The 27,289-nt window shown below is 38.9% G+C and overlaps 2 protein-coding genes across 2 annotated transcripts in view; one reads left to right on the plus strand and one right to left on the minus strand.

The window, feature by feature from the left end:
• The window catches only part of SERPINI1 (serpin family I member 1), a 35,015-nt gene extending 29,924 nt beyond the window's left edge, over positions 1-5,091 (plus strand). The window contains exons 7-9 of the mRNA XM_075202083.1: positions 897-983; positions 3,835-3,924; positions 4,303-5,091. Of these exons, the coding sequence (XP_075058184.1) occupies positions 897-983; positions 3,835-3,924; positions 4,303-4,379 (254 nt within the window). The 3' untranslated portion in view covers positions 4,380-5,091. The remainder of the gene's footprint in view (positions 1-896; positions 984-3,834; positions 3,925-4,302) is intronic.
• A 244-nt stretch (positions 5,092-5,335) lies between these two features.
• LOC142143167 (transient receptor potential cation channel subfamily V member 6-like) overlaps positions 5,336-27,289 on the minus strand; it is a 52,175-nt gene continuing 30,221 nt past the window's right edge. The window contains exons 11-15 of the mRNA XM_075200877.1: positions 26,957-27,122; positions 25,949-26,015; positions 20,153-20,421; positions 7,320-7,429; positions 5,336-5,954 (exon numbers count right to left, since the gene is read on the minus strand). Coding sequence (XP_075056978.1) covers positions 5,873-5,954; positions 7,320-7,429; positions 20,153-20,421; positions 25,949-26,015; positions 26,957-27,122 — 694 coding nt within the window. The 3' untranslated portion in view covers positions 5,336-5,872. The remainder of the gene's footprint in view (positions 5,955-7,319; positions 7,430-20,152; positions 20,422-25,948; positions 26,016-26,956; positions 27,123-27,289) is intronic.

A 27,289-nucleotide genomic window follows, 5' to 3' on the forward strand; every position in this document is an offset into this window, starting at 1 on the left:
GGGTCTGACTCATCACCCTATCACACAGCTGTGTTTTGATAGGAGAATATTGCAGGAACAAGTGCCTTTTTTAGAAGTGGTAGGATAGTGTTTTGTTCATCTGTTTTTTTTATTAGCAAGTGTGTAAAGCAAGTTATGGTACTAATGGAATCAACTCTGCAGCTTCTCACAGAGGCTTCTTCAGGGGTTGTATAGTCAGGGTTTTAACTGGGTACAGATGCATGGCGCAGTTACAGCAAGAGGTGGGGTAATATTAAATTGTGATTGCTTATTGTGGATTTAATGGGTCCTCACATGGGACAGTGTGTGCCAATTCTCCCCCCCCCCCCCCCCAATACTTTATTTATGGTTTTTGGTATACAATAATGCCAAATCTCTTAACAATTGACTTACTGGACAATTTGTACGCTGGAAGTGGTTGAATGGCATGCCCAGCTTGTTTTCCCCACCCACTAGTCTAGCTGTAATCTGATTTTAGGTAAATGTAATGGGTATGGATAGATGAGTTTGGTTGCATTTGAAGAGGTTAAGTACTGGTGGAGATACTAAGTTTATAATTTAGAGTGAGAGATTAATTTTGGGGATCGTATCTGAGTAATTACAGTAGTGGACGGGCTTCACCATATGTCAATCAATTGCTCAAAATGAGCCACAAGGAAACTGTCTGCCTTTGTGGCAGGGGTACTTGTGCATGTACATCCTAACTTACCTCGAACAATGGCTTGGATTTTAGATTAAGCAGACATATTGCTCAGGCCTGATCCATTTATCTGCCCCAACAAACATTTTCCTGTGCTTGACATCTCTCATTACTTAATTTATGACTGAATCCAGGAGGGAAAAACACACCCAGACTTGAGAAGTAAATTGTGTAACCTACATGTATTGTTTTCCAGAAAACAAGGATCTATATGTTGCCAAAGCTGTTCACAAGTCTTACCTTGAGGTTAATGAAGAAGGATCTGAAGCCGCTGCAGCATCTGGTACAGTAGAGCATTATTGTTATGCTTTGAAGAATTGTTCATGGTTTAATAGTCCATCCCTAATGGGGTTTTTATAGCACAATGTTTTGGATAAAACTCTGGTTCCATTCTAAAGAGATGTTCACTCACCAGCAAGTAGAAATAATCCATAAAATGTGTTTGACTGCATTTATCATGATTATTATAAGTGGTGCTTCATGTTTAGCAGGGACCTTGTCATCTCGGCACTATCGCACTGGCCATAGCTCTTCCACAGCGTTTTCCAGTAACAGCCAAGCAAGTTTACTGAACCTTATTCTGCCCTGTGCCCACCTTGTAGATCCTGCTTTGGCCAGAAAATGCAGCTGTAGACTGTGTGTGACAACAGAGAACTGATAAAATCTACCCACATGCAATATTTATTTTTATCTTTAATATACATAAGTTGTAGCCACTAATTTTTTTATTTTTTTGGGGCCCCGAGATGCTGGGCTGTACACACGATCGTGTGGGCTAACAATTAGATTCTAGAGTCATTGCAGAACTCTTTGCTATGCTACTTAGATTATTGAAGAAGGGAAAAAAAAAGTTAAGTTTAGGGGTCCCACATTAGAGTGTGCCTGGGCATGTCTTGTCTTGTGCACACACTTATGGTGGTAAGTACATTTTATGTATAGATTTTGTTTTGCCTAGAAAGATCTGTAGCATGTATTGAACAAACTGTATCAGAAGAGGTTATGCAGTATGCTATAACTAGCTCCATCAAAACCAGGCAACTTCAGCATTTTAAAATCTGCAATCTCAAAAGGCAGTCCATTTAAGTTATGCCTGCTGCTTTGGCTTAAATAAAATATTTTAATAATGTAATAAGTAGATCCCTGCATACTTTCTGTATAGTTCAATCCTTCTTAATCAAAAAACACATGAGATCAATGAATAAAAGCGTGTTTGCACATTTAAAGGAAATGCCTACTTTTGGAGAACACGGCTCTTTAGTGTTTTGGTGGGATTCCCTGCACTGCCCAAATTTCCTCTGGAAAATCCACTGTTACCTGTATTCAGCTCCTGGTCAGTGTTATCTGACAGCATGCAGGAAAGAGCACTGTCAGATGTGGTGGAATGAACTTGTCCTAGATATTTAGATGGATGGGGGTGTATATTGTATGTGACAGCTAATTGGTTTGGCCATCATTACTGTCCAGTCAGCTGCTGCATATAGTACATGTCCACTAAGCCCAGTGTTTAAATCTATCCCAATTACGCCAACAGCGCTCTCCCCTGCAAGCTTTCAGCATGGCTGGGCTAGGATCCAAATGCAGGTAAGGGTAGGATACTCCTATTCACGAACTACAATATTTTATGTGGGTTGAACTAATTTAGTTAAAATATCTAAAAGGAGGACCATGGTAACATGTTTGGTTTTTAATTTTTGTTTATATGTTAAAAAAGATATTTACTTAACTGTGGTACCAAAAGAGAGCCCCACCTCGAAACAATGTAACTTTTGTTTGGCTTAAAATTAACACACTCCTGGCAAGACAACCCAATGTCACAATATGAAAACTGGTTGAATAACCTGACGTGCAAATATGCATACTCCTGACGGTGGAAGGGTTAACAGTATTTGTCATTGGATTATTGGTTATTTTTTGTCTTTTTGTTTTTGTATCATTAAATAATTTGTCATCGCCCCCCCTCCCTCCCAATCCAGCTGCTCTAACTTGAGCTCCTTCCTCCTGGTGGTTAAAGAGCAGGCTCTTGTCTTATCTTCTCCCCCTCTTCCTGCTTTCTCTATCTTATCTAACCCTTTCACTTTCTCCACTCTCCCTCCCCTAACATCTGCCATCACCTCTTCAACACTTCCCTTTTCATAGGCATCTTCACCCTTTCTTTCAAGCACACCCTTGACTTCCTCATTCTTAAAATCCCTCTATTGACCTTGATATCACTGTTGCAGTACCTCCCAACCACACTTTTCCTCTATGGCTCAAAAATACTAGAGGTTCGACGAACCCCGTCACAATTCCCTCCTTGATCCTTTCTAATCTGGCTTCCATTGAGACCGCCTTGACAAAAGTCACCAATGATCTTCTTGCCACAAAATCTAAGCATCCTTTCTCTCTTCTTATCCTTCTGGGCCTCTGTGACTTTTAATACCATGGACCACCCTCTTGTGGACTCTTCACTCTCTTGGCCTTCATGCCACTGTCCTATATTTTTGGTTCACTCATTATCTCTCAAATCTTTCTTTCTCCATCTCTACTTACACTTCATGTTTGGCCCCCTCTGTTCTCTTTCTACACCTCCTCTCCTAGGAGAATTAATCTGCGCCTTCGGTCTACAGTACCACCTCTATGCCAATAGCCAGCTCTACCTGTTCTCACCGATCTCTCCCTCTTAGAAACTCCTCACAGATAGGGCCCTGGTCGGAATCCAACCCATGACCTCATCGGCCAGTTCACCACAATATACTCACATCCGTAGTTAGACATGTAAAAAGTATCATGCAGTCAGCACTCACAGGTCTATAATACTTATGCTCAAACTCCACTGACACATATATTATGTGTGTGTGTCTGTAAAGAGAAACTGATAAATATGGCTGAATTCTGGTGTTTTGTCTTTTCTGGAAACAGATTGAATAAAATCTATGTTTATATGTAATTATACTTGTCAGCATAAAATAAGGTTCAACGTTATGTTGCTGGTCATATGTTGTGAACGCACATTTCATGGGTGCCATTGAATATATAGCAGATTGGTTAAGCCCAATAAGCTCTGTCACAGGGAAAGTGATAATGTGATTTTATTATTTGGTTACTAATAGAATGTCTGTTTTACCACTTTATTGCATTTTGTTCTGTATTTATAGGAATGATTGCCAATAGTAGGATGGCTGTGCTGTACCCCCAGGTTATTTTTGATCATCCATTCTTCTTCTTGATTAGAAATCGCAGAACTGGTGAGTTGTACAATTCTTTTTTTTTTTTAAGTGACCTTGCAGTGTCCTCTACCATAGTGCATGCAGGGCCATGGTAAATGATCCATTATTCCCATTGTCTCTATGTGACGTAGGTTCTTTCAGCCATTCATCACAGAAAGTATCTCTGCTCTAGTGTGGCACTACACAAATCATCTCCAGAGCATTTGTTTGTTTTTTGTCTGTTTATTTCTATCCAGTGAAGTGAATGTGGAAGCCTTTTCCAATGGTTACATAACCTTTCCTGGAGCAGTTTTGCCTGATTAGCTCTGCTTCCTAGTTCTTGCATGACATATTTTACAAAATGAAATAAGGCATACACTAGAAATTCATTGTTATCTTGTTTTGTTTCTATTTTAGGCTCTGTCCTGTTTATGGGACGAATCATGCATCCAGAGGCACTGAATTCTGGAGGCCATGAATTTGAAGAACTCTAGACCTTTACATATATACACACACATGGAAAATGATATATAAGCACACTGTTTCCTAATAATATAATTGATGTCTGTTGCATAAATGTGTTTTTCATATATTTTTGTTTGTTTCGGAGGATTATTTGTAATTAAACAGGAAGATAAATATAGGTAGGGTTTTCCTATTTTTTTTGCAGCCGAAAACCAGGACATCCTTGTGACATGGAGTTGGTTCAGCCTGTAACTCTGTCGGAAATGGTTAGAGTAGGATTCTACGTACATGTATTCCAGGCAAATAAGCATTCTAGATTGCCAGGACCAAAAATGGATTGTTCGGGGTAAATCCAGGCCCTAAAGCAGTGTTTGCTAACCTGTGACACTCCAGGTGTTGTGAAACTACAATCCCAGCATGCTTTGCCAATATATAGCAGCTTATTGCTGGAAGGGTATGCTGGGACTTTTAGTTTCACAACACCTGGAGTGTCAGAGGTTAGCCAACACTGCCCTAAAGGAAGCCCTAAATTTAGGCATATGGCCTACAGTATTAAATTTCTCTTGCTGTTTTTGTGGTTCTTGTGAATGCCTGCCAAATAAAGTTGTGTACATGTGAAAATATATTTTTATTTGGAGTATTGATGTAAGCGATCTGGTTTATTATATACCTGTTGAGTTTAAGTGAATGTAATATTTGTTGTGTTTTGTTGTATTATAAAGTTGGTGGTTTGAAAATTCAGTGACGTTTGCAGTTTCTTTATTTCACTATCTTAATGACCTTAGATTTTCTGATTGACATGTTCTAATTCCTGCTGTCACACGAAGGTCCATAAAAGCCTTCATCCAAGTGGATGATTTTGGACACTAGGCTCAGCAGTAGAAACTGTAGGTGAATACATGGTATATATGTTGTTTTAACAAACAAGATGTTTTAGAATTCAGGTGGTGCATACATTTCTTTAGACATGTTTACAAACTTTAATTCTAAACTTTTAGATGTATTTTTATTAATATTTAGTTAGAGGGCGCCACAAAATTCTACAGCACCGTAGTACAAACGGGGTATACCCAATTCATGTAATATTACATAGTACAAAAAACGTTAGACACAATTCAAGTGATACGACAATACTAGTGACTGAGAAGAGACAATGGTAACATAATACATGTAGTGGGTTACATAATGCAAGCCAAAATTAGGTGAAATATAACGATAACGTGAGTCACATTGTGGAGTTAGCATCACCCGGTAGAGAGAGATCTGAGGATATAAAAGAGGCTTAATATAATAATGCTGGATAAGAGAGCCCTGGAGGAACAAGGCTAGTGGAGAGTCTGAGAGCAAAGGAGAGTGTTCCAGAGGTGGCAAGCAGCATGAGAAGTCTGGAAGATGGGCGTGAGAGGCATACATTTATTTACTCTCTAGTTATACATTACATTTAAATACAAAATGTGATTCTGAAACTTAGTCACCCAATAGCTATTTTTTTTATTTTTTATTTCCTGAGACCGGAATCCTCTTATTCTTTGAGTGAAATTGTGTGTTTGATTTGTTTGTGATTTCTTCTGTCTGGTGAAAATGCATAGTTTTTCTCTTCAATTCTGAAAGAAATTACAATTGTTTACCATTTTATTACATCATGTCACAAGTTCTCCTTTAAAAGAAAGCATACAAGCCCATTCATCTACTTATGTTCCAATGAGAGAACATCTGCCTTTCTATTGCTCCATTTTTTTTCGTTCCCTGCATTATCATGACCAGCTGGACAGCATGGCAGACGTGTAGGGAATCCTCAGAAACATGGCAGCCCGGTAAGGAAGTGTGTGGCAGATCTCAAAACTGCTGAACAGTACAAATATAGCTGATCTGTGTATCGGATTTCTTGTATGTTGTTCTGTATCTTGTATTCTTCCTGTGTGGATTGTATGCTGGTTTTCTGTAATTGGTAGTGGGGCTTTTATATAAACCCATACTTGCCTACTCTCCCGGAATTCCTGAAAGGCTCCCAAATTTCTAGGAGTCTTCAAGGAAGAGTAGGCAATCCTCCTGGATTTGCCGAAATTCTCGGCACTGAATGGCGGGGCTTAACTGCATCATTAAGCACCACCCCCGCTATTCAGTGCCGTGAATTTTGGCATTTTATAGTGGGGACTATGGTGACGCCCGGGTGAGACGTTTTGAAAGTAGACATGTATGTATAAACCACGTGCATAAAAATCCTTAGTACAATAGTTTGCTGTATTTAAAAGATCTCTATAACACAACAAGGTGCATGTTGTACTTAAAATAGTTTAATATGCTTTTTTTGTTTATTGTTATAGTGTTGGGAGTTAATTTAAAAACAATGTATAGCATTAAATATCTATTTAAATGGAAGATATATTATTTTAGTAAACTTTAAGTACACTAGAGGAACATGCACGTGTCCAGTCTACTGTCTGGAGGCTGACCTGGTTTACACTTGATTCAAGTTTTTAAGGACTTCCACAGTTACATAAAGGACAGGGGCTCAGTACATTGTGAAGTGGTCCCTAGTATTAAATAATAATCATCCTGTGACTTTTATCATGCTGCTAAATCTACAAGCAAGCTGTTTGTAAAAAAAAAAAATCTAAATCCTGTGTTAGAGTAACTACGTTAAGCAGACCTCCTATCTGATGAAAGACACACATGCTTTGACATGTCAAATGCAGTGATTATATTCCCTCTTGGTTTTTTTCACCTGAAGCACCTACCGGATTTTTTATTTTGTTACTAAAATTCACTTGCACGGAACAGATTTTTTTTTTTTTTTTTTTTACATTTAATGGGTTGCATTAGAAGGAAATGTCTGTTCCACTTTCTACAAATCTGTGCACTACGTTACACATTAGCCAATAATACATGTTTAACATTTTCATTTGACTTTTATTTTAAAAAAACAAATAAAATATTTCAGTGATTCTAGAAACAGAGGTCTCCGTTACCTAAAATACCATTTTTCTGGCTGTAGACCAATGATTTCTCCAGATACACCACTTCTTGGCCACAGACCACTAGGGACGATCCTTTCCAACATGACCGTAGTAGCTGCCACCTAAAAATACATTTAAATGTTTACTTTTCAGACCGATACAGTACAGATCACATTCAACAGGAATCCGTTCACTTTTCTGTCACATTGGAAAAGTGCATGGAGTGGATGCTAGTGATGTAATCTAATATTACACCTGTTTGCACCTCTCAGGAAGTGGACTATATACTTCACAGGCACTGCCTGAAATCATTCACAGGTTGTGTGTGTGTGTGTGTGTGTGTATGTGTGTGTGTGAAAGGGTAACTGAATCCAAATTAGATAAACATCTGCACTATATCTATGGTTAAAAAAAAGACAATTGCAAGGGGTATATTTACTGAACTGTGGGTTTAAAAAAAAAATGGAGATTTTGCCTATAGCAACCAATCAGATTCTAGTCATCAACATCTCCACTTTTCAAACCTGCTATTTAGTAAATCTACTCCTAAGTCTTGAATTGCAAGTTCCTGAACATGGAATTTCTCCTGTTTATGGAAGGCGCATCAAAGTAGTTTTGTTTCCTATAATGAAAGGTGTCTGGTACAATTTCATACTGAATAATAACACATATTGGTTGTGGGTGTTCATTTTCTGTAGGCCATGGAGAACATCTCCAGGAGGATCATTGTTTATAATCTTGTATGTCAAATAATGCATCTCAGTGGAGTAATTGGACATATTCTACTGTTGAACAAAAATTTCTGCAATCATAAATAATTGCAACAAAATTGTTTAAAGAGAAAAACGTGTTTCTGCTTTGACCCACTGAATATCTTCATGTGAAGTGTTTCTCAAAACAGTGATACTGTTGTGAGAACACATACTGGTTGGTGTCGTCTCCCCCCCCCCCGATGGAGCTACTCACTTTCCTAAATATGTGCTGCAAACCAAAGCCCCAAACAAACTTTTCTATATTCAATATATAGTTTTTTTTAACAGGTGCACTAAAATATGAACTTGGCTTTAACATGGCCCAGGGGGACAACTAGTTGGTTGAGAAGGAAAATTCCCTCTCTACATACTTTACGGTCTAACACCATATCACTTTTATTGCAGTTTCCAAAACTACAAGAGAGATAATTAAGAAATACACCATCCTCTGTACCCCAGGATAAGTTAAAATGCTCCTTCAAGAAACCTCTGCAGGACAAGGTAACCAGAGAACACAAATAGTGAAGCTGCAACATCTAGTCTTAGATTATGATCGAAATATGTTCATTTCCCTAAATGAGTAAAGGAGGAGCAGTGTGTGTATGTGTATATCTAATATATATATATATATATATATATATATATATATAGCTTTGCTACCAGTTTTGTTGAACAAGCACAAAAGGTTTTTGTATCTGGATTTAATTAAAAATTGTGAAAAAATTGGTAAAATATCATTTTGAGCTGTTTTTGTGTTTATATAACTTTATAGCATTAACATTCATTTCCAGTCTATTTTCTAATGATCCTTTCAGAGTGGTCCCTATTTTCACCAATCTTGGCTAAAGTCTGCAGCGATCTGGCTGGTTAAAATTAGTGACAGCAATGACACGAATATATGGCAGTTTAATAAAAGATACAATCCCTAGACTAGGGGACACGATAGATGATCTGGCACATTTGCAAAACAGCACTTTAGAGATCATAAGTATTTTCATTAAAAGGGGATTAGTTTTATTATACCTCTACACTCTCATCTACTTAATGATCAAGGCAGAATGTAACCGGGAGCCAAGAGTAGAGCTTTCAAACACTTTGTTTTACTACAGTGCTTTTTACGGTATGTGTAAGGTAGATCTGTACAGCGCTGGGGAATTACTGGTGCTATATAAATAAATGATGATAATAATCTTGCTGAATGGAGATAAGTGTGTGCTATAATGCTGCCCTTGCAAATCAAACAAGGGGACTCGTCACTCATATATTTATTTGCAAGTATATCAATATGGAATTTATAAATAATACATATGTTATACTAGTGAAGTGTAAAATATATGTAAACCAGACAGTTCAGATTGGGCGATAGTTGGCCTTCCCACACAAGTACGTATGTATAACTCACATTGATGCAGATTTGGTTGCCAAACATCTGTCTTGACAAGACAAAGCAATTGAATTTGAAAGTCCACATTCTGAGAAATTAAAAGACAGAATTTGGCATATTGGTCACCGAACCAGCAGTCAGTTGGCAGCACTAGTAACATGCTGAAAACAGGCACTGCAGTGAGTTATAACACCCCCCCACCAAATAGGAATATTGGTGCACAGGGCCTGATTAAGGGTCATAGCCACCCTAGGCTACTACACTGGTTGCCGCCCCCACCAATGTGCGTATACATATACACACACATATATATATATATATATATATATATATATATATATACATAGATATATATATATAAAATTGTAAAACATTAACTAATACATAAAACACACTTTATTATGCACTTCCTCTCTTACCTGATCTTGCAGTATAGACTAACTGGTGCAACATTTTAACAAACCCTAAATGATACAAAACAACCCCTAGTACAGTCAGACAATAAAATATATAAAAATTATTTACACTCCTATAGTAACATCTACCAGCCCTGTCTACCTAGTATTTAGTATTCTAGTGACCGCTGAAACCACAGTCAGCACCCACATCACCGCCACACAATACAGAGATCCTGCCCCCCGCAAGCTATTTCATCACCTCCCCCACCAGCCAATTCATACCCCTTCATTTTTATCAACCCGCACCAGACAGTTTATGACCCCACCTATCCAATTTATTAACCCCCCCCCCCCTCTAGCCAGTTCATTACCTCCCAATTGCCATTTCATTAATCCCCCCTATCCAATTCATTAACCCCCCCTCTAGCCAGTTCATTACCTCCCCATTTTTTCTTCATTAACCCCCCCCCTGTAGCCAGTTCACTAGCTCCCCATTTTCACTTCATTAATCCCCCCTCTAGCCATTTCATTAACCCTCCCAATCCAATTCATAAGCCCCCCTATCCAATTCATAAGCTCCCCCTATCCAATTCATAAGCCCCCCACCCAATTCATAAGCCCCCCACCCAATTCATAAGCCCCACCTCTAGCCAGTTAATTACCTCCCCATTTTCACTCCATTAATCCCCCCTATCCAATCCATACTATCCAGTTCATTAATCCCACCATATCCAATTTATAAGCCTCCCCCCATTAGCCAGTTCATTAATCCCCCCCGCCCCCCTGATATTTAACAGGCTGCACTTACCTTGCTGTTTTCTGTTCCTCCTCTCTCCAGATGCCGGCGCTTGTCATCTTCACATGCAGCTAACAGCATCCGACGCTGTTAGCTGCACTGTCACTGCGGGCGCGCTCTGTTTGATTAGTGTGGTCACGTGAGATGTGAGATCTCACGTGAGCACACTAAGCAATAAACTGCAGCCACACTGACAGCGCAGCTAACAGCATCGAATGCTGTTAGCTGCGTGATTGGGTACAGGAGCATGCGGGACCACCCCCTTGAGGACAGGGATGGCCCCATTAGAGGAGAAAGAAGCCGATCGCTGGCATTTGAAGGAAAAAAAAAACCAGCTTGCAATTCTGCGCCCCCCAGGACTTAGCGCCCCAGGCTGCAGCCTGATCAGCCTAGTGGTTGATCAGGCCCTGTTGGTGCAAGAATATACTACAACTAAGGCCTCAGCAGATTCTTGGAGAAAAGTGGAGCAGTCAAGATCATGCAAAATGGCATTGTCCTTGGGACCAAACACCCACCTACTCATATGTTGAAATGGACATGCACAAAGGTAAACAAACCAAGCACTGTAGCGACAGGCACTGCCCCTGTGGCTTAGGTGCTTAATTTGTTTGGGCCCCCACAAAAGCCAACATTTTGGGTTTTGGTTTTTTTTTTGTTGTTCAACTGGATATTAGCTAGGGATATTAACAAATGAATCATGAGCCTTTGAATAACAGTGGTCATAATCTTCAGTTGTATCCAATCATCAACCTCATCATCATCCTAATTCAAGATGTCTATATCAATTACATTTTACATTGAATATAGAAGATACACCAAGTAGGTACCCATTAGGAAGCATGTGTGACACATTGGCGAGGGTCAGCACTGTGTTAGGAGCCGCGGCTTGCTTCCTCTGCGTCCCAGCTGTCATGGCAACAGCTGAAACCTCACTTCCTCCTGCTCCTAATCAGCACCATGTACCGGCAACTGTGTGCAGCCAGGCGTATGCGCTTTAGTTGAAAATTAATCACCTCCTGGGGCTATTTACTATTCACTAGAGTAATGGCTCCTGATTGGTCAGTATTACTATTTAAGGCAGGGAGGCTTAGTCTCCCTGCCCGGTTATAGTGATTGTGTGCTGCATAATTGCTGACCAGCTCTATCCTGTTCTGTGGTTACTCTGCATTTGACCTCATTCCTTTTGTTACCTTTAACTTTGACCCTGCTGGAATGCAGATTGCCCCTGACCTCTGCCTGTTTCCTGGTTATCCTACTTGCTACTGAACCACGACCACTGGACTATCTCTGGTACCTGCCTTCTGTATTCCAGTTATCTTCCACCCTGCGCTATGGTTATTCTTATAAGCTTTTACTACCCTACAGTTAAGTCCTGGTGGCATCCGAGTACCTATGAACAAGTTCAGTTCTACAGGACAGGCGGCTGCTATAGGTGAAGACCTCTATTAGCCTGGTTCTAAAGGTTTACTAGCCGGTAGCCAAACACACTGCAGCAAATACATTGGAGAGGGTCAACACTGCAGCAGATGTATTAGAGAGGGCGAGCACTGCAGCTAATACATTGGAGAGGGGACAGCAGTGGCAGTATCAGAGCTCATTAGACAGAGTCTGCATTAGTGGACATTATTTAATAGATAATAAGGCAATAAGGGCACTATGTTAAATGGTGCAAGATGGATTCACATAATATCACTGGTGGGCAGCAGAATAGACAGGGTTTTAAAATTGACAATATAATGACATCGACAGTATTATTTGGACAACAATTGAAATGTAGGCATTATTTATTAGGTTGACAATTCAAATGTAGACAGTATTATCCCTAACTCTAACCCTATCCCTATCCTTGTCACTATCCCTAACCCTGTCCCTAGGCCACCCCTATCCTTACCTATATCCCTAGGCCTTTCCCTAACCCTATAACAATACTGTCAACATTTGAATTGTCTACCTAATCATACTGTCCACTATGTGAATTGGCGACCTAATAATACTGTTGACACCTTAACTGTTGACTGTTACACAAGCTGATAGACCAAGGCCAAAATGAAAAATAGTGCAAGAAGGAATTGTCCTTAGATCCACCCGGTATTCTTCATACAGGATGCTGACTGATACTTGTTTCCTCTTGCAAACGCTTGCTTCAGAGACAATTGTGTAAAATTATACAGCAGTTGTAATGTGCAAGGATGTTTCTTCGGAATCATGGATTGCCTTAGGGGACTCATTTGGAATGTGAAAATTGGATGCAGGACTACATACTAATGATGAGGAGGTTGATGATGAAGGTGTTAACGCCAGTGAGGATTGCAACTGTCTATTCAGCTGATGCTGGGCTGCTTGCTACGATACACAATTTGCTAGTTTTGGAAACGGGACTTGAAGGACTCGCTGCAGATGATGTAACAAGGAGGAGGTGCCTAGATGTGCCTAGATGTTCAACATCGGTACCTCTACTTATTTTGGCATGACAAAGGGTACAGATGCCCTGGCATGATAATGCGCTTATCATTGGCATCTGCTGGTGGTAACACTGGTGGCTGCCTTACTTCAACACAGTCATCATCATCCTCAATATCTCTTCCATGTGCAACACATTCATTTTCAGATCCACAATTATATCCTCATCGTCTTGCACATTTCCAACTTCCATAGTAGCCTCCTCATTTTCTATGGGTAAATTATATTAACTACTACTACCCATCCTTACATTTCCAAATGGCTGACGCATTTTCGAAGGATGCTACTCTATTATTACAGTACCTGAATCCGAAACCTCAGACTCACAGGTAGCAATCATGGATACCCTCCTTAGACTTACCCCAGGATTCAGTGAGTATCCAAGTTGTTCTTCAACCTCAGCGTTATCCTAGGCACTGATTTGTCTGTTTGGAGATGTCAGTAACAGACGTACACTCTGAGTGACAAGGTGGTGCATGTGAAGTTGAGGAAGATGCACGACTGCGTTGGATACTCTGTTTTGGAACGGTCATTCTAATTCGTATACCAGTACCAGCAATAACAGGAGCCATACTAGCAAAAAGTGGACATAGTCTAAGCCTTGTCTTGCCACTGCAGGCGGTGTATGGAATGTTAGCTATTTTCCTTTTTTTGGACAAAACACAACATTCATCAGAAACTTAATCCTCCTTACATCAAGAGCTGATGTTGAATTTGACAAATAGTGTTTCCCCGCATTATCTTTTTTACTAGTAGAGGTCGTAACTCTAGTACTACTGCCAATACTGGAACTAGGCTGCTCCTGATCTGTACAGTGATCCATGGTTGCCAAGAGGAATAATGCTACTTGAACAGATCGGAGCTACTTGTAGATGCCAGGGGAACGCCCAATGATGTGATGAAAGGAAAGAATGCTATTTTACATTTCTTATGACACTTCCACAATATACTTCTAACAAACAAGTTTTATATTTTATCGGGGGGTTGTGTTGCTCTGAGTGAAAGACAAGTACATACTGTTTACTTTTTTGGAGTGTGTATCTGCTGCTGATCCTCACACACAAACAGCCTTTTTTACATATAGATTTCACTAAATGACCTTTCCAAAATAGACAAGTACTGAAAGATATAAAAGATTAGAATATAATAATATATGGCCTTTTTTGGGGTGTGCAGCTGCTGAATCTCAAATGCAAACACCTTGTTTTTTTCAAAATTATTTTAAATGTCACTGCCCTACACAAGATTACTTTCACTTGAAAAACTTTCAAGTTTAAAAGAATGAAATCTCTTTGTTTTTTGGATTCTGCTGCTAATAGTCTGACAGCAAAAGCTGGTTTTCTCCAAGAATATACTAGTTGCGGCATTTCACCCTGCCCCCGACTGTAAAATGATGCGTTTGCGTCATTACATTGCGGGGGGGAGCGGAGCCCCACCCCCGCACGCCCACCTCCCCCCGGCAGCTTCCGGAGGCCGAATTTAAGAATTCGGCAAGTATGCTTTACAATACTGACAGGATTCTACTGCTTTCCTATGTCCCTGGTTCACCCTGAATGCTATTTTATGAGCAGACCACCACAGGTAACCTCCTCCCTACACGTTGTCTCTTCTAAAAATGGCATTTAAAAGAATGAGGGTGGACTCTATATACAAAAGATGGCAATCCAAAACTCGCAAGAGTTTACAATAAAAAGAATCACGGAAATGACATTTCGCCTTGTTTTGAGATCCGAGTTTGTTCACCACTTGGCTTCACTCGGTTCCCCAATGTTGTATTTAATTGGATTACAAGTATCCGAGCTGGTCATCTGTAAAATAAATAAATAATATATTTATTTATATATATATATATATATATATATATGAACACATGCACACACCCTGATTGTGTGCTTGCCACTGAACAGTTAGTGTTAACATAACCTTGAGATCCAAGCCTTCCCTTTTGGATTGAACTTGCACGGGACACCTGTTTTTTCATGTAGCACACAAATACTTGATAGCTTATTTGTACACTGAAATTTAAAGTTGATATTTGTGTGCTACATGAAAAACAAGCAGTATTTAACTTATGTGCAAAACGGAAAACTAATTTGCACCAGGGCCATCTTAACAACATTATGGGCCCCCGGTCAAAGCAGTGCACCGGGGCCCCTAGATATAGATATATAGATGTATACAGATACAGATACAGATATAGATATATAGAGATAGAGATAGATAGATGTACTTGCTCAGTGACCCTTGAAGGTTTTTTTTTGCAGGTTTTTTTTCTTTTGCAGGATTATTTATTCTCATTAAGAGCCGTGCCTATGGGGCCCCCTTGCCCGTGGGGCCCCCGGGCAGCTGCCCATCGTGCCCAATGGAAAAGATGGCCCTGATTTGCACCTCTTGCATTGTAACATGGTTTTGTCCAGGAGACTTATATAAGAAACTTCTTAATTTAAGATCCTTAATGAATCAGGCCTGAGGTCTGTAAGATTCAGCTTTATTATGGCAAGTTCAAGCAATGCACAAGCAAGATGCTGCAGTTTATAAGATACGATCATTAATACATTTTATTAGGTTACACTGGAACCACAGGGCCACCAAGGCTAAACCACGTTAGTTTCTAAGTACTTTCCAGGAAGCAGCAGGGGATTGGAAATTATAGGGACATCAGTAACTATTAGCATTAGCATTCATTACCATATTTAAATTGCCACCTAATATACTTACATCACCACATTCTTTTACACTATGGCTAAAGTTCAAAAAGAATTGAGCTTGGGGGGTTTGAGTTTGGGGTGTATGTATTTGGTGGGGCAAGAAGCTCCATGAGAATAGTAAATCTACTGTTGACATGATTGGTTACCCAAAAGGGACATAAGTCTTAACAAGGACAGCCATTTAGCTTTCCTGTCGGCAGTAGTAACTAAGCTTCTGGTATTTCATCATCATCATCATCATCATCATCTATATAGTGCCACTAATGCTGCTCTGTTCGGGGTGCTCTGATCTCCTTTGAAACCTCCACAGGAGTATGTAGTTTCTGCCGGAGTATTTATCTATGCTCTCCATGTGGACTACCATGGTGGGCTACTATAGATGTTAAGCTATTCTAGGAGTACTTCCAGAAGAACATGTCCATGCACAAGGGGCACCACGTACTCATGTAAGACAGAATCATTATTTTCCCAGAAGCAGTGCTCGATGTGGGATGGCATCTGCCGGTATGATATACTGCTGTTGTCTTCTGTACAATCACTACTCAAGTCACCTTTCACATAGTTTAAAGTCTTTGTATCCTGACACAGGAAAGAAGTAAGGACTAGCAAAAGGGACACATTGAAAAACGAGGAGGTGAAACAACACAGGGGAAACATTATGCAAAGTTGAAAGGGCACAAGGGATATGAGGGAAAATGTAAGTACACAAAGAAGACCTGAAAGAACATGGGAGTCATTAAGAAACTGTGAAGCAACACAGGAGACAGGAGAGAGAGGTGGGGGCTTGCATCAATTAATCTGTTTTATAATATATTATATAGTGTTAAAATGCATCTAAAATTAATAATTAATTTTACACTATCAAAATCCCTAAAGCTAGGTGGCCCACGGCCATTCACTTCAAATTTACATGTCAGCACTTCTAAATTTCCCCATCGACCACTGCCTATGATAATTAATACCATGAACAACACATCCATGGAATCATTATCAAATTAAAATTCATCATTAGCAGAGAAGTGAGAAAAACATTTTAAATATGACAGTGGACTAATAGGGAAAAGATAATTTTGGAGGTAGTTAACAGTGTACAGACATATGGATATTAGGTTCTTTCTGCTTATTCCCCTAGATACAATTATATATTGTTTTCAACAAGATGAAGAATGAAACTCCAGAAAGAAATACTACAAGAGAAAAACATACCCTCATTTCCATTCAACAAAACTAATCAAGCAATATGGATAAACATAGAAACATGGAATTTAATGACAGATAGGAACCATTTGACCCATCTAGTCTGCCTATTTTTTAGTCCTGACAACAGTAGACCATATTTGATCCTTAGCTTTTTTGAGATTTTGGATAACCATATGTTTATTCCACATATGTTTAAATTCTCCTTTTCGACCACCTGTGTTGTGAGGCTAATCCACCAATCCGTTATCCTAATTATGATCAAATTTCCCAGAAATATACTACCCTCCTGGTTTACTGCATGTCCTCTTCTTCTGAAATTTCTCTTCCTCTACGGAATGTTTCCCTCCTATTTCTTGTTAAAACCCTTGAGATATTTAATAAAGATATGCTGCAATGGGTATCTAACAGCCTCTGTATTTATTCCTGAGTGTCTAAAATTATAACTCATATTATGAGTTAGTTACACATTATTAGTTCCTATGAGATTCACTCTACGTGTTCCTGTAATCTAACATCCCCGGACCACCCCAACAATTCATTGAAAATTTCTTTAGCCTTCTACCTCATCTTTTTAATATCTGACAACCCCACCATTGTCTTTAGTCATTTCAACATTCCAATTACTTTACTCAGTCCGTGCTTTCTTTAACACTCATTTCCATCTCTCAGACATTATCTTCTCAACTGCAATCTTTCCTTAACCTCTTTGTATTCTAACGCTGAAGTTTCAGTTCTATTAATTTTCAACAGCTTTACATTTCTCTGCAACATCTTCTCTGACCAAATATATTCTCCTGTCCTGACCTGGCCGTCTCACATCCTAAAAATGGCACTTGATAAGTGGCTCCAGCTACACTTTCTACTCTGAGTTCACCAAGATCACACTAAAGAAATGTGTTGCCTTTAAAAACTATCATGCAAAGTCCTGGTTATCATCCTACTTTCCAAACCACTCCTTCAGTGTTCATTTATCTGGATCCCCTTCTCTCTGCTTCCTTTACCAGTTGGCACATCATCAAGACTCTGTTCTAGGCCCTTTGCCCTTCTCCAGTCTCTAGCAATTCGCTTGGAAAACTAATAAGCTTCTTTGGATTTTAGTATCACCACTGGATGGATGACACTAAAGTTTATCTGCCCTCTCTGGATCTTTCATCATCTGTTGTGGTCTACATAACTGAATGTGTTTTTTTCCATATCATCTTAGGTGTCCTCTTGCCACCTCAAACTCAACCTTTCAAAACCTGACCTAATAATCTTTCCACCAGTCGACAGAAGCTGCCTACCTGACATCTCTATTTCTGATGACAACACAACAATAAATCCTACCCATCAAAATTGCTGCCTAGCTATTACCTTTGACTCAAACCTATTCTTTGTTCCCCACATCCAATATCTATCTACATCCTGTTACACATCTTATAAATATCTCCAGAATATGCAAATATCTCACATAAGACACTGCAAAAACTTTAAATTATGGACTCATCATCTCCCACAATGACTATAACAACTCTCTACCTACTGGTCCTGGTTGCTCTAACTTTTAACAGCACTCATACAAGACTTTCGTTGAGCCTGCAAACCTTCAGGCAATCCCTGAATACTCACCTGTTTAGACAAACCCATCAAATTCCCAAACCTCCTTCTTAACATCCCTATGCCATTCTACCTGATTACCACCCCTCTACATTGTTCAATCAAAACTTACATTTATTTTTTTTTCTATGCTCAAACAACCTTCTGACACAAAAATATACCAATATTAAGATCCTTTTAGACTATTATTGCTATATAATAACTGTTGGTCCTTGGTTTTATTTATTTATTATCAATCATTCTTGCTACAGGAATGGTTTTCAATTATAATTTTTGATATTTAATGATCTTCATTTATATGTATATTAATTGAAGAAATTTATAGAACATGAATGTATGATTTAATTTTTTTGCTATATATTCTTATGAATGTATTTTCCTATTTAAATCAAGTGGTAATTATGTGCACTTGGGGGCCAACTAGATAATTGATTAGTTTATATTTTTCCTTTTTTAATGTTTAGCATATTTCAATAGCTAAGTCATTTGTAATTCTAATCATACATTTTAATCTACAATTTTTGCCTTTAACCCTGTTGGTGAGCACCAGGATATTATTTAGCTTTCATTTTTTTCCAGTGGTGGCTGGATCAATATATCTCTACATAGCAATCATCACACAACTATTCTGTCATCTGTTTGAAACAATTTTCTAAGTAGACCATCATATTTCATGTGATGCTGCTTTGAGGATTTTTTGTCTGTACTAGTTTATAGAGATTATAGTTATTTATTGCCACATGAAAGACAAATGTGTACAGTTATCCACAGGCACCAAGAGCAACACCCTTAAAGGGGACATGTTACTTTGCAGCCTAGGAAACAGTGACAACACTGAAGCCCTGCCTAAGACCTAATTAATGTCATACCTTCCATCTGTCCTGATTTTGGCAGGACAGACCCAGTTTGTGGTTCTTGTGGGTGGACAGTGGGCATGTCTGGGTGGATCAGGGGTGGGTTTTGGGCAGATTGGAGGTGACTGATTTTGCTTTCTAAGTATTGGGGGGTTTGCTTATATACATGAGGCCTGACTTTTCTTTCAGGGGTACTGGTTAGTAATGAATTGATAGGATAAATTCTCATGAATATTATTTCAACCCATCATGTAAGTGACAGGTCCACTTTAAGCTAAAGACATTTTCAATTGTATGTACCTCAAAACTTAACAAGTTACAATACTTGTTTGTGAGATTCCCTGTGGCCTCAGCAATGGCAAGGTTAATATTAAATCTGCATGTTGCTGACCCAGTGTGTCCTATCAGCTATAATTAACCCACTGATGTCAGCAACTCTGAGTTTATAAATTAGCCTAAACATTGTGGCTGGACAATAGAAGTTCCTGAGGCACAGGGAATGGTGGGGTCTGGCTATGGAAACCCCATGGTACTGCTTGATAGGGGACTGGATATGCTAATAGTAAATTAAGCATGTATGGACATCTCATTTACAAGTCTGTGAAAGAAAAGAGACTTTTACAAACACAAACACAATTATAAATTTCCTTTTACGAATACAGCAAATGTGTTATTTCACAGGCTCCCCAACTCTTACCTGAGCATGCCACAAGGTATTGCGCTCGCTGCTAACATGGAAATGAGTGCCCGTCATCAATGCAATTAATAGGTTCAGAAGTAAAACAAATGCAAAAAACATGTAGACCATGTAGAGTATGGTGATGATCGTTGGCATGGTTGTATCCGGTGGTATCGGCAAGTTGTCTAAACCCATCATTAACTGAAATAAGGTAAAGAGAGTTGTGGGAAAGTCTCTGAAATGTGGGAACATGGTGACATTCATGGCTTGAAAGTGGACATTCATAGCTGAAAAGAAATAAATATTTAACTTAAGACATTATCTTCAAATCAATTGGCAGCATAATTATGTGACCACGATCAGCCACCCTCTTTTGTAGGACAGGTAGAATTAAACTATATCTATGTGCACACACATTGGAGGAAGTCATTATATCTAGATACAAAATGTAACCTACCAATTTGCTGTCAGCCAATGATGTTACTGGGGCATTGGGTCTCCTCCTAGATTCCCTAGTGATTTCTACATATAAGGCATTTCATTCAATGTGGAAGCTCTAATCGCTCCTGCAAATAGCACATAGAGATTGCAATGAATGCGGTGTGTCAGTGATCCATCATTATTGATGGCTGTATTTACATATGCATGGCAGCCGGTGGAAACAAACAAATGGATGAATCCTACTGAGATACATTTTAAGGCTTCGTAGGTGATATCTGAAGTACCTGTAGCCCTTCATCCCCTCTCTTATCTGAGGTAATTGTTACCAACAAGTTAATCTTGAGGTCTCAGTTTTATAAAAAATAAAAAATATTCAATTATTCAAAAGGGACAAGGCAAAGGCAGTGCACCGTCAACTGCAAATCCCATAGAAAAACTAACCATATGTTTCCAGTACTGGACCTCCCTGTGCTATAATGGGTTTCCTGATGGATTTCTTTGGAGAAAGTATCTGAAAAGTGATATTTATACTTACCAGTGGAGTACCCCAGGGATCTGTACCTGGACCAGTGCTTTTTAATATCTTTATTGGTGACATTACAAATGGTATCGAAGGAAAGTAGCACAACAATATGCAACAGGGGTAGACACACCAGGAGGGGTACAACAAATGATTGATGTTCTAGGTAGACTAGAGGAATGGACATTTGTTTGACCCCTCCTTACAAAGAACTAAGGATCAAATAGGGTTTGCGGTTAACATAGGTTAAAAAATGGGCAGAATAGATCGTCCAAGTGGTTCTCATCTGCTGTCAAATTCAATATTTTAGGATTCAACCAACTACCAAATAAATGTACCAGCAATAATTTGACCTTTAATTTCAGTAATTTAAGGCTCCAGGAACAGAGAACTGAAATTTGTAGGATCCTAGATCTGAAGATTTTCTATTTTTCATGCATTTTATGGGCTGGATTAGCATCCTATAACTGCTTGTTTTGAGAACTCTGTATTTTCTAATAACAACCTGTCAGGCTCCAGTGTGAGGGCAGAGAATGTTCCCAATGGAAATTATTGCCTATGCTAAGGAGTCAGATTTGACATTAGGCTATAAGAGAATGAAATTCTCTGCAACTAGAAGGACGTGATCATTATCACAGAAGCTGGCTATGTGATAGTCTGTCTTGAATCATCATGTTCCCATTAACATCTTAAAGTTTTCCAATCAACTCAGCGGACGTTTAACGGAATAAATGACCTGGTTTGAACTCCACTGAGCATTGTTTTTTGATGAGATGTCAGCTGACCAGCTAGCCACATTGCTTTTCAGGTGAAGAAGAAACATTATCATTGCAGCCAGTTTTGGGTTCTCAGTGGATGTGTAACATGGGACAGGCTCACATATTCACATAAAGGAGGGTTTCCTGTTGCCCAGAAACCCTCCGATTAAACACCTGGCAAACAACTGGACAAAGAATGTTGCAACACATGGAGTAAAAATGTATTTACTATTTTGCATGGAGCATACACTGTATGTATCACATAAATAATAAGCAGTTTTATTTTTACACTAAGATTTTCAATTGAGCTAGTATGCGAACCCTACTAACTCTAAATCTGACCTCACATTTACATTTCGCCCTCCCCCCCACAGTGCAATATGGTTTTACTAAAGTGCAAAATTGCACCTTATAGCTGGATTCACTCCTAACGCTTATTGAGACTGTGATAGGATAGACCGCCTATGTCGCCCTTTATGTTGAGTTGCTAGGTATGGTATCGGTTGGGCTTGCCTTGCCACCGTCCCCTTTTCTCTATCCCAAATGCACCCTCTAACTGCAGTAGGAGGGGCTTATGCTGCTGCCACCACTGGCATCCAGAACCACGTCCTTCTGTGTAACACTCACTGCCAGTGTACCCCCTTGCTGGTACACCTGTGTTGGTACCCCTGACCTCTTGCCTTCAGATCAGGGTTGCCGTGGATGGTTCCCCCAGGCTTATCACACTGGCCAGAGCTGCAAGTAGCGAGCAAAGCGTTGGTTCTGGAATGCTGGGTCACAACCTCAGAACAGCTGGATAATAGATCAGATTGGTCTAATCTATGGTCACAGGAATTGCAGCAGGTAAGTAGGCATCAAAGCAGGTTTATTAAGCCATTTGATGTTTATTAGCTCAGGAACTCCTGAAAAGGACATTTACATCCACTAGTTGAATGTACTAGTGGCATCCAGAAAGGTACAGATGAAATAATACATTATATGCTTAAACAGGGCCATTTTTATACACATTCTGACACACCTTAGCAGGGGTAACACTGTCCCCTGATCCTAAATGGCTCTGCAAAGACCAATAAATCACATTCAATAATTACCATTAAGATGTAATATATCCTTTAACCATGGAGCTAACGCAATTTAAGATTTTACAAAATTTACATCAATCACTTGATCTCCTAAAACTGGGTGTTAAGCATCCTGAGTCTACATTGTTCAGACAGGTTCCTATCTCTCTATCAAGACTTGACAACAGGTAACGACCTCCTGCTGGACCTTCAGGCTAAGGGATGTGGACACTCTCACATCAAAAGGTCTAATTAGCATGGGAGACTGTCTTAAGAAATATTACACACATCCAATTTCCTCCCTGATATACTGTCTCAGCAATAAATACATTTCCTATACAAAAGTGCAACACAATATAATAAAAACCAGTACATTTGCAATGATATAAATTAGCCCAATGCGCTAATAATTTAAATATATTTATACAATAAGTTATTTATAAGTGATCCAGCCACAGAGGCTCATAGTGATAAATACTGTTTTCCTAAGAACCACATAGATGAAAACACCCCTCTAGAAATCCTGTTTCCCCCCTGCACCAATTCTCTCTTGGTACATCTGCTAGTATATTCTCATTCACTTCTTAGAGCATCCAAACTCTGTGTGTTAAACTACTAAAGCTTGATTATAAGTGCAGTGGAATAACTTATTCTTACACTACTCTCTATTAATCTGTCTATTGAGTCTTTTAACCCAAGCATATATTTAACAGTAATGCTCATGGTTTTGACATTGCCAGATATGTATCCTTTTATCTTCGGATTCCCATGTTGTCATGTGGGGCAAAAATTAAAATACGGGCCTTTTACCCATAAGTCAATCTTCTCATGAGTACTTCTATTTCAAAAATAATTTCCCTCACATCCCTATGTATTAGAAAATATTGATATTTACTGTCAGATGATGATAAACTTCTCTTACTAGCCTCATGGTTTCTACCTTTTGAAAGAGATAAATGCATCTTTTTGTTCGTTCTTTCATTGCTGCCCATGATCCAATCGTACTTAACGATTGATAAACTAACAAACTTTTGACTGTTTTTCCACACAGGATGAGCACATTTTGTAGAACTGGTTATTCTGCAAGTACTTAAATTTTCTTACAAACCCAGGTTTCCATAGTCAAATATCTGATAGATGTAAATTAAAGAAAAAGTCTTTGAGAAATCTGTAAAAAGCGTAAATAAGGGAAGCTGCTAATTTATATATTAAGGCAAAAACAGTTACACTAATTGACACATAGCCATTGTTAGTTGCCTATATTACACCACCAGGATTCTTGTGTCAAATCCTGTTCATTTACCCATCATAACAATTTCTCTGAGAGAGACTATTGGAATGAAAAAATCTAAGGGATCCCCATTCAACGTAAGTGTGTTAAGGCAGAAACAATCCACATCTGTAATCTGCATCGTAATCCTGGCCTACTCATTGAACTTTACTACCTGCAGTCCTGAACTAAAGCAAAAAGCAAAATGGCGATTGACTGCAGAAGATGAGTATTTGTGAGGAGTGACAGTGTTTAATTATTCTTATTAATTTGTTTCATTATAACTACCAGGATAGAAGCACTGGGAAAGTGCCGAATGGCAGAGGTATATATTCTCAGTTGTAGGAAAATATGGTAATGGTCCCTGGGTTTATGAATGGAGAGAGAGGGTGGACTACATTCATCAGGCCCATACCGGGTCTTCTGGTCCTCCAGTGTAGGCTGATTGGCAACTGCACCTGTGTAGGGATATTTAAAAAGCAGTCAGGCTGGATATGCAGTCTCTCAGACCTGGGGAGGAGGTTGGATGCCCCCTGAAAGACTCTGCAAATGGTAAGAAATTACCTCTATGTTTTGTATGTGTGTGGGACACAAGGTCCTTCACAGGAGAGAGGGTCTACCTGTGTGTTTAGTAAGGTGTTTATTTTGATGTTTTCTTTGTTATTCTGTTTAACAAAACTGCCTCTGGCTATTTGTACCGAAATCCCTGGACTTGTGTGACTTCTTTGCTGTTGGTCGCTATCATTCACCCCAGGAGATGGTACCTGTTCCCCTAAAGCAGTCACACTAACTGTTCTACAAGGGTTTGCAGTCATATAGGATGTGAAATTTTTTCTGGGATGGATTTTAGAAAATAAATTGTGAAATATCTCTCATTTTTACACACAATTTACAAACAAAAATAAAATCATAATGGACCATTTTAATATTTTTCACCTGTATTAAAAAATATATGTTTTCTAAATGTAGCTCTCCTTGAACACTGTTAAAGTTTTAATGTTTACCAGGTAGCTGAGTTGTTGTTTAGGGATCCCCCTAATTGCTGCTGTGCATTAAATTAAGAGATCATGTTTTATTTTCCAATGACACTTTTTAGTAATTGCAATACATTCTGAAATGTGGACTAGTTTGAAGACTTTGACTTCAATCATCGCATCATGTATGTGATCTTCGCATATAGGCATAACTGACCAACTCAATGACATTAACATTTTGCAGATGGACAGAGTTTATTGCAGGCAATGGTACATTCATAGCAAAAGATTGGTGCACAAACCATGCTTTGTACACATTTCACTGCAGTAAATTCTACTCCATCTGTAACACCTGCATGGACTACCTTCAGCTGAACATATACAGAGAAGTTGCTCATACTGTGTTATGAATAAAATGATGGTCATTGATTCCATGCCTGCATGCCTCTGCTGCAGTGATATCCATATGTTCATATTCCGTGTGTATCAGTCTGAATTGTGGCTTATATTGCTATACGTGTGAACATGAGAGTTGTGCAGACACAAAGAACAATGATTGTTTTGTGAGTGACATCTACATCAAAGTACATTCCAGAGTATGGTTAGTGACTCGTTGGATTTCCTCACTAGTTAGAAAAACCTTTCACTTATTTCAGTATCTATGATTTTTTTTAACACTATAGTTTAATGGCTATAACTCCTATGTAACGTAATGTAATTTGGGTTTTCTAAGACAACCGCAGAGCATTACTTCTACTTGAGAAGAAAATTAAAATGAATTGTACTACACCTGCAGCGAATCCAATAAGAACAGTTAACAGGATAACACAGAATCGCATGAGGTCATCTACTATCATCTGCAAGATAAATGTCCATATCAGTTACACCACTACATTGCAATAGACAACAGTTATTTATAAAGCTTATTTTTTTTGTGTGTGAATCATTTTTCTTGTGCTCTAGCATGCGATTTACAAAATAGGAGAAGTAAACTTTTAGATATGTAAATGTTAACTTTTTTGTAATGGCTTGTGCACATGGTGGGTTGGATTTACCCCTACACAATGTAATTTTTTAGGTGCTAGGGCCTGAGCACCTTTTTATCATTATTCTTAAATCTGTTTGCCCAGGCATACCCTAGGTGATAGAACAACCATTAGTCATTCTGATCATAAGAATGTTGACACCTGCATCACAGAGTATTTCAGGAGACCAGTGCACTGATCTTGTGGAAGGCAGCACCCACTCCACTTGTGTGATTGTGTAAGTGATGACAGGTCTGCAGGTGACCGATGTCATAATGTAAGGCAGGAAAATGAAGCAAGGCTACAAATTAGACCATGGAACGAGCAACTTCACCCAAGATCACAGACTTGTTTTGTTAAACTAACTCTCGCATCTAGTAGGAAATATAATTTTTTCAACTTTTCGGATTTTGCCATCCCTTATAAAAAAAAGACCTGTGTGCACAGTCTCTGTTACTCCATATGGACCAAGGATATCTATCACTCCAGCTAGGGATCATTTCTTTATTTCACTAAAATGGTCATGGTGGATGCAGTCTGGGGCATAGTGACTCATAGTAGCAAAACATACATCCATGAAAACATTTCCACAGATAACTGTGAAGGAACAGTAAAACAACCAATAACAATTTGGTGTTTGCTTTAATATTTTACAATGTATTAGAAAAATGACAAAACCTGATTAGTTATTTGGGCAGCACATTTTCATCACAGGTAGTTTTCATTAATACAAAAATTAGCATTTTGTGTTCTATAACTGTTGTTTTAATTACCTTTTGAATCATTATACACAATGGTCCGAGCAGTTTGAATCCACGGGCAAAATAGATCACATTGCACCAACCACTTATGAGAGCCAATGACATGATAACTGTCTCCCCCTCGCTGTTCAGCAGTCTCATTATAAATATGGTTATAATGAAGCAGCCATAAAGAAACCTTAGAAAAAATAAGACTATTATACTTCTAATGTCAAGCATCATGTTTTATTCAAGATAAATGTACAATATGCAGTGTAACTTGATGGATATTTAGTTGTTCATTGACTGTGCACCTTACAGCACATCATTTATAGTCTATCTATGCAAGGTCTGTTATTACCACTG

Source organism: Mixophyes fleayi, chromosome 3, assembly GCF_038048845.1.
Source record: "Mixophyes fleayi isolate aMixFle1 chromosome 3, aMixFle1.hap1, whole genome shotgun sequence".
NCBI lineage: Eukaryota > Metazoa > Chordata > Amphibia > Anura > Limnodynastidae > Mixophyes > Mixophyes fleayi.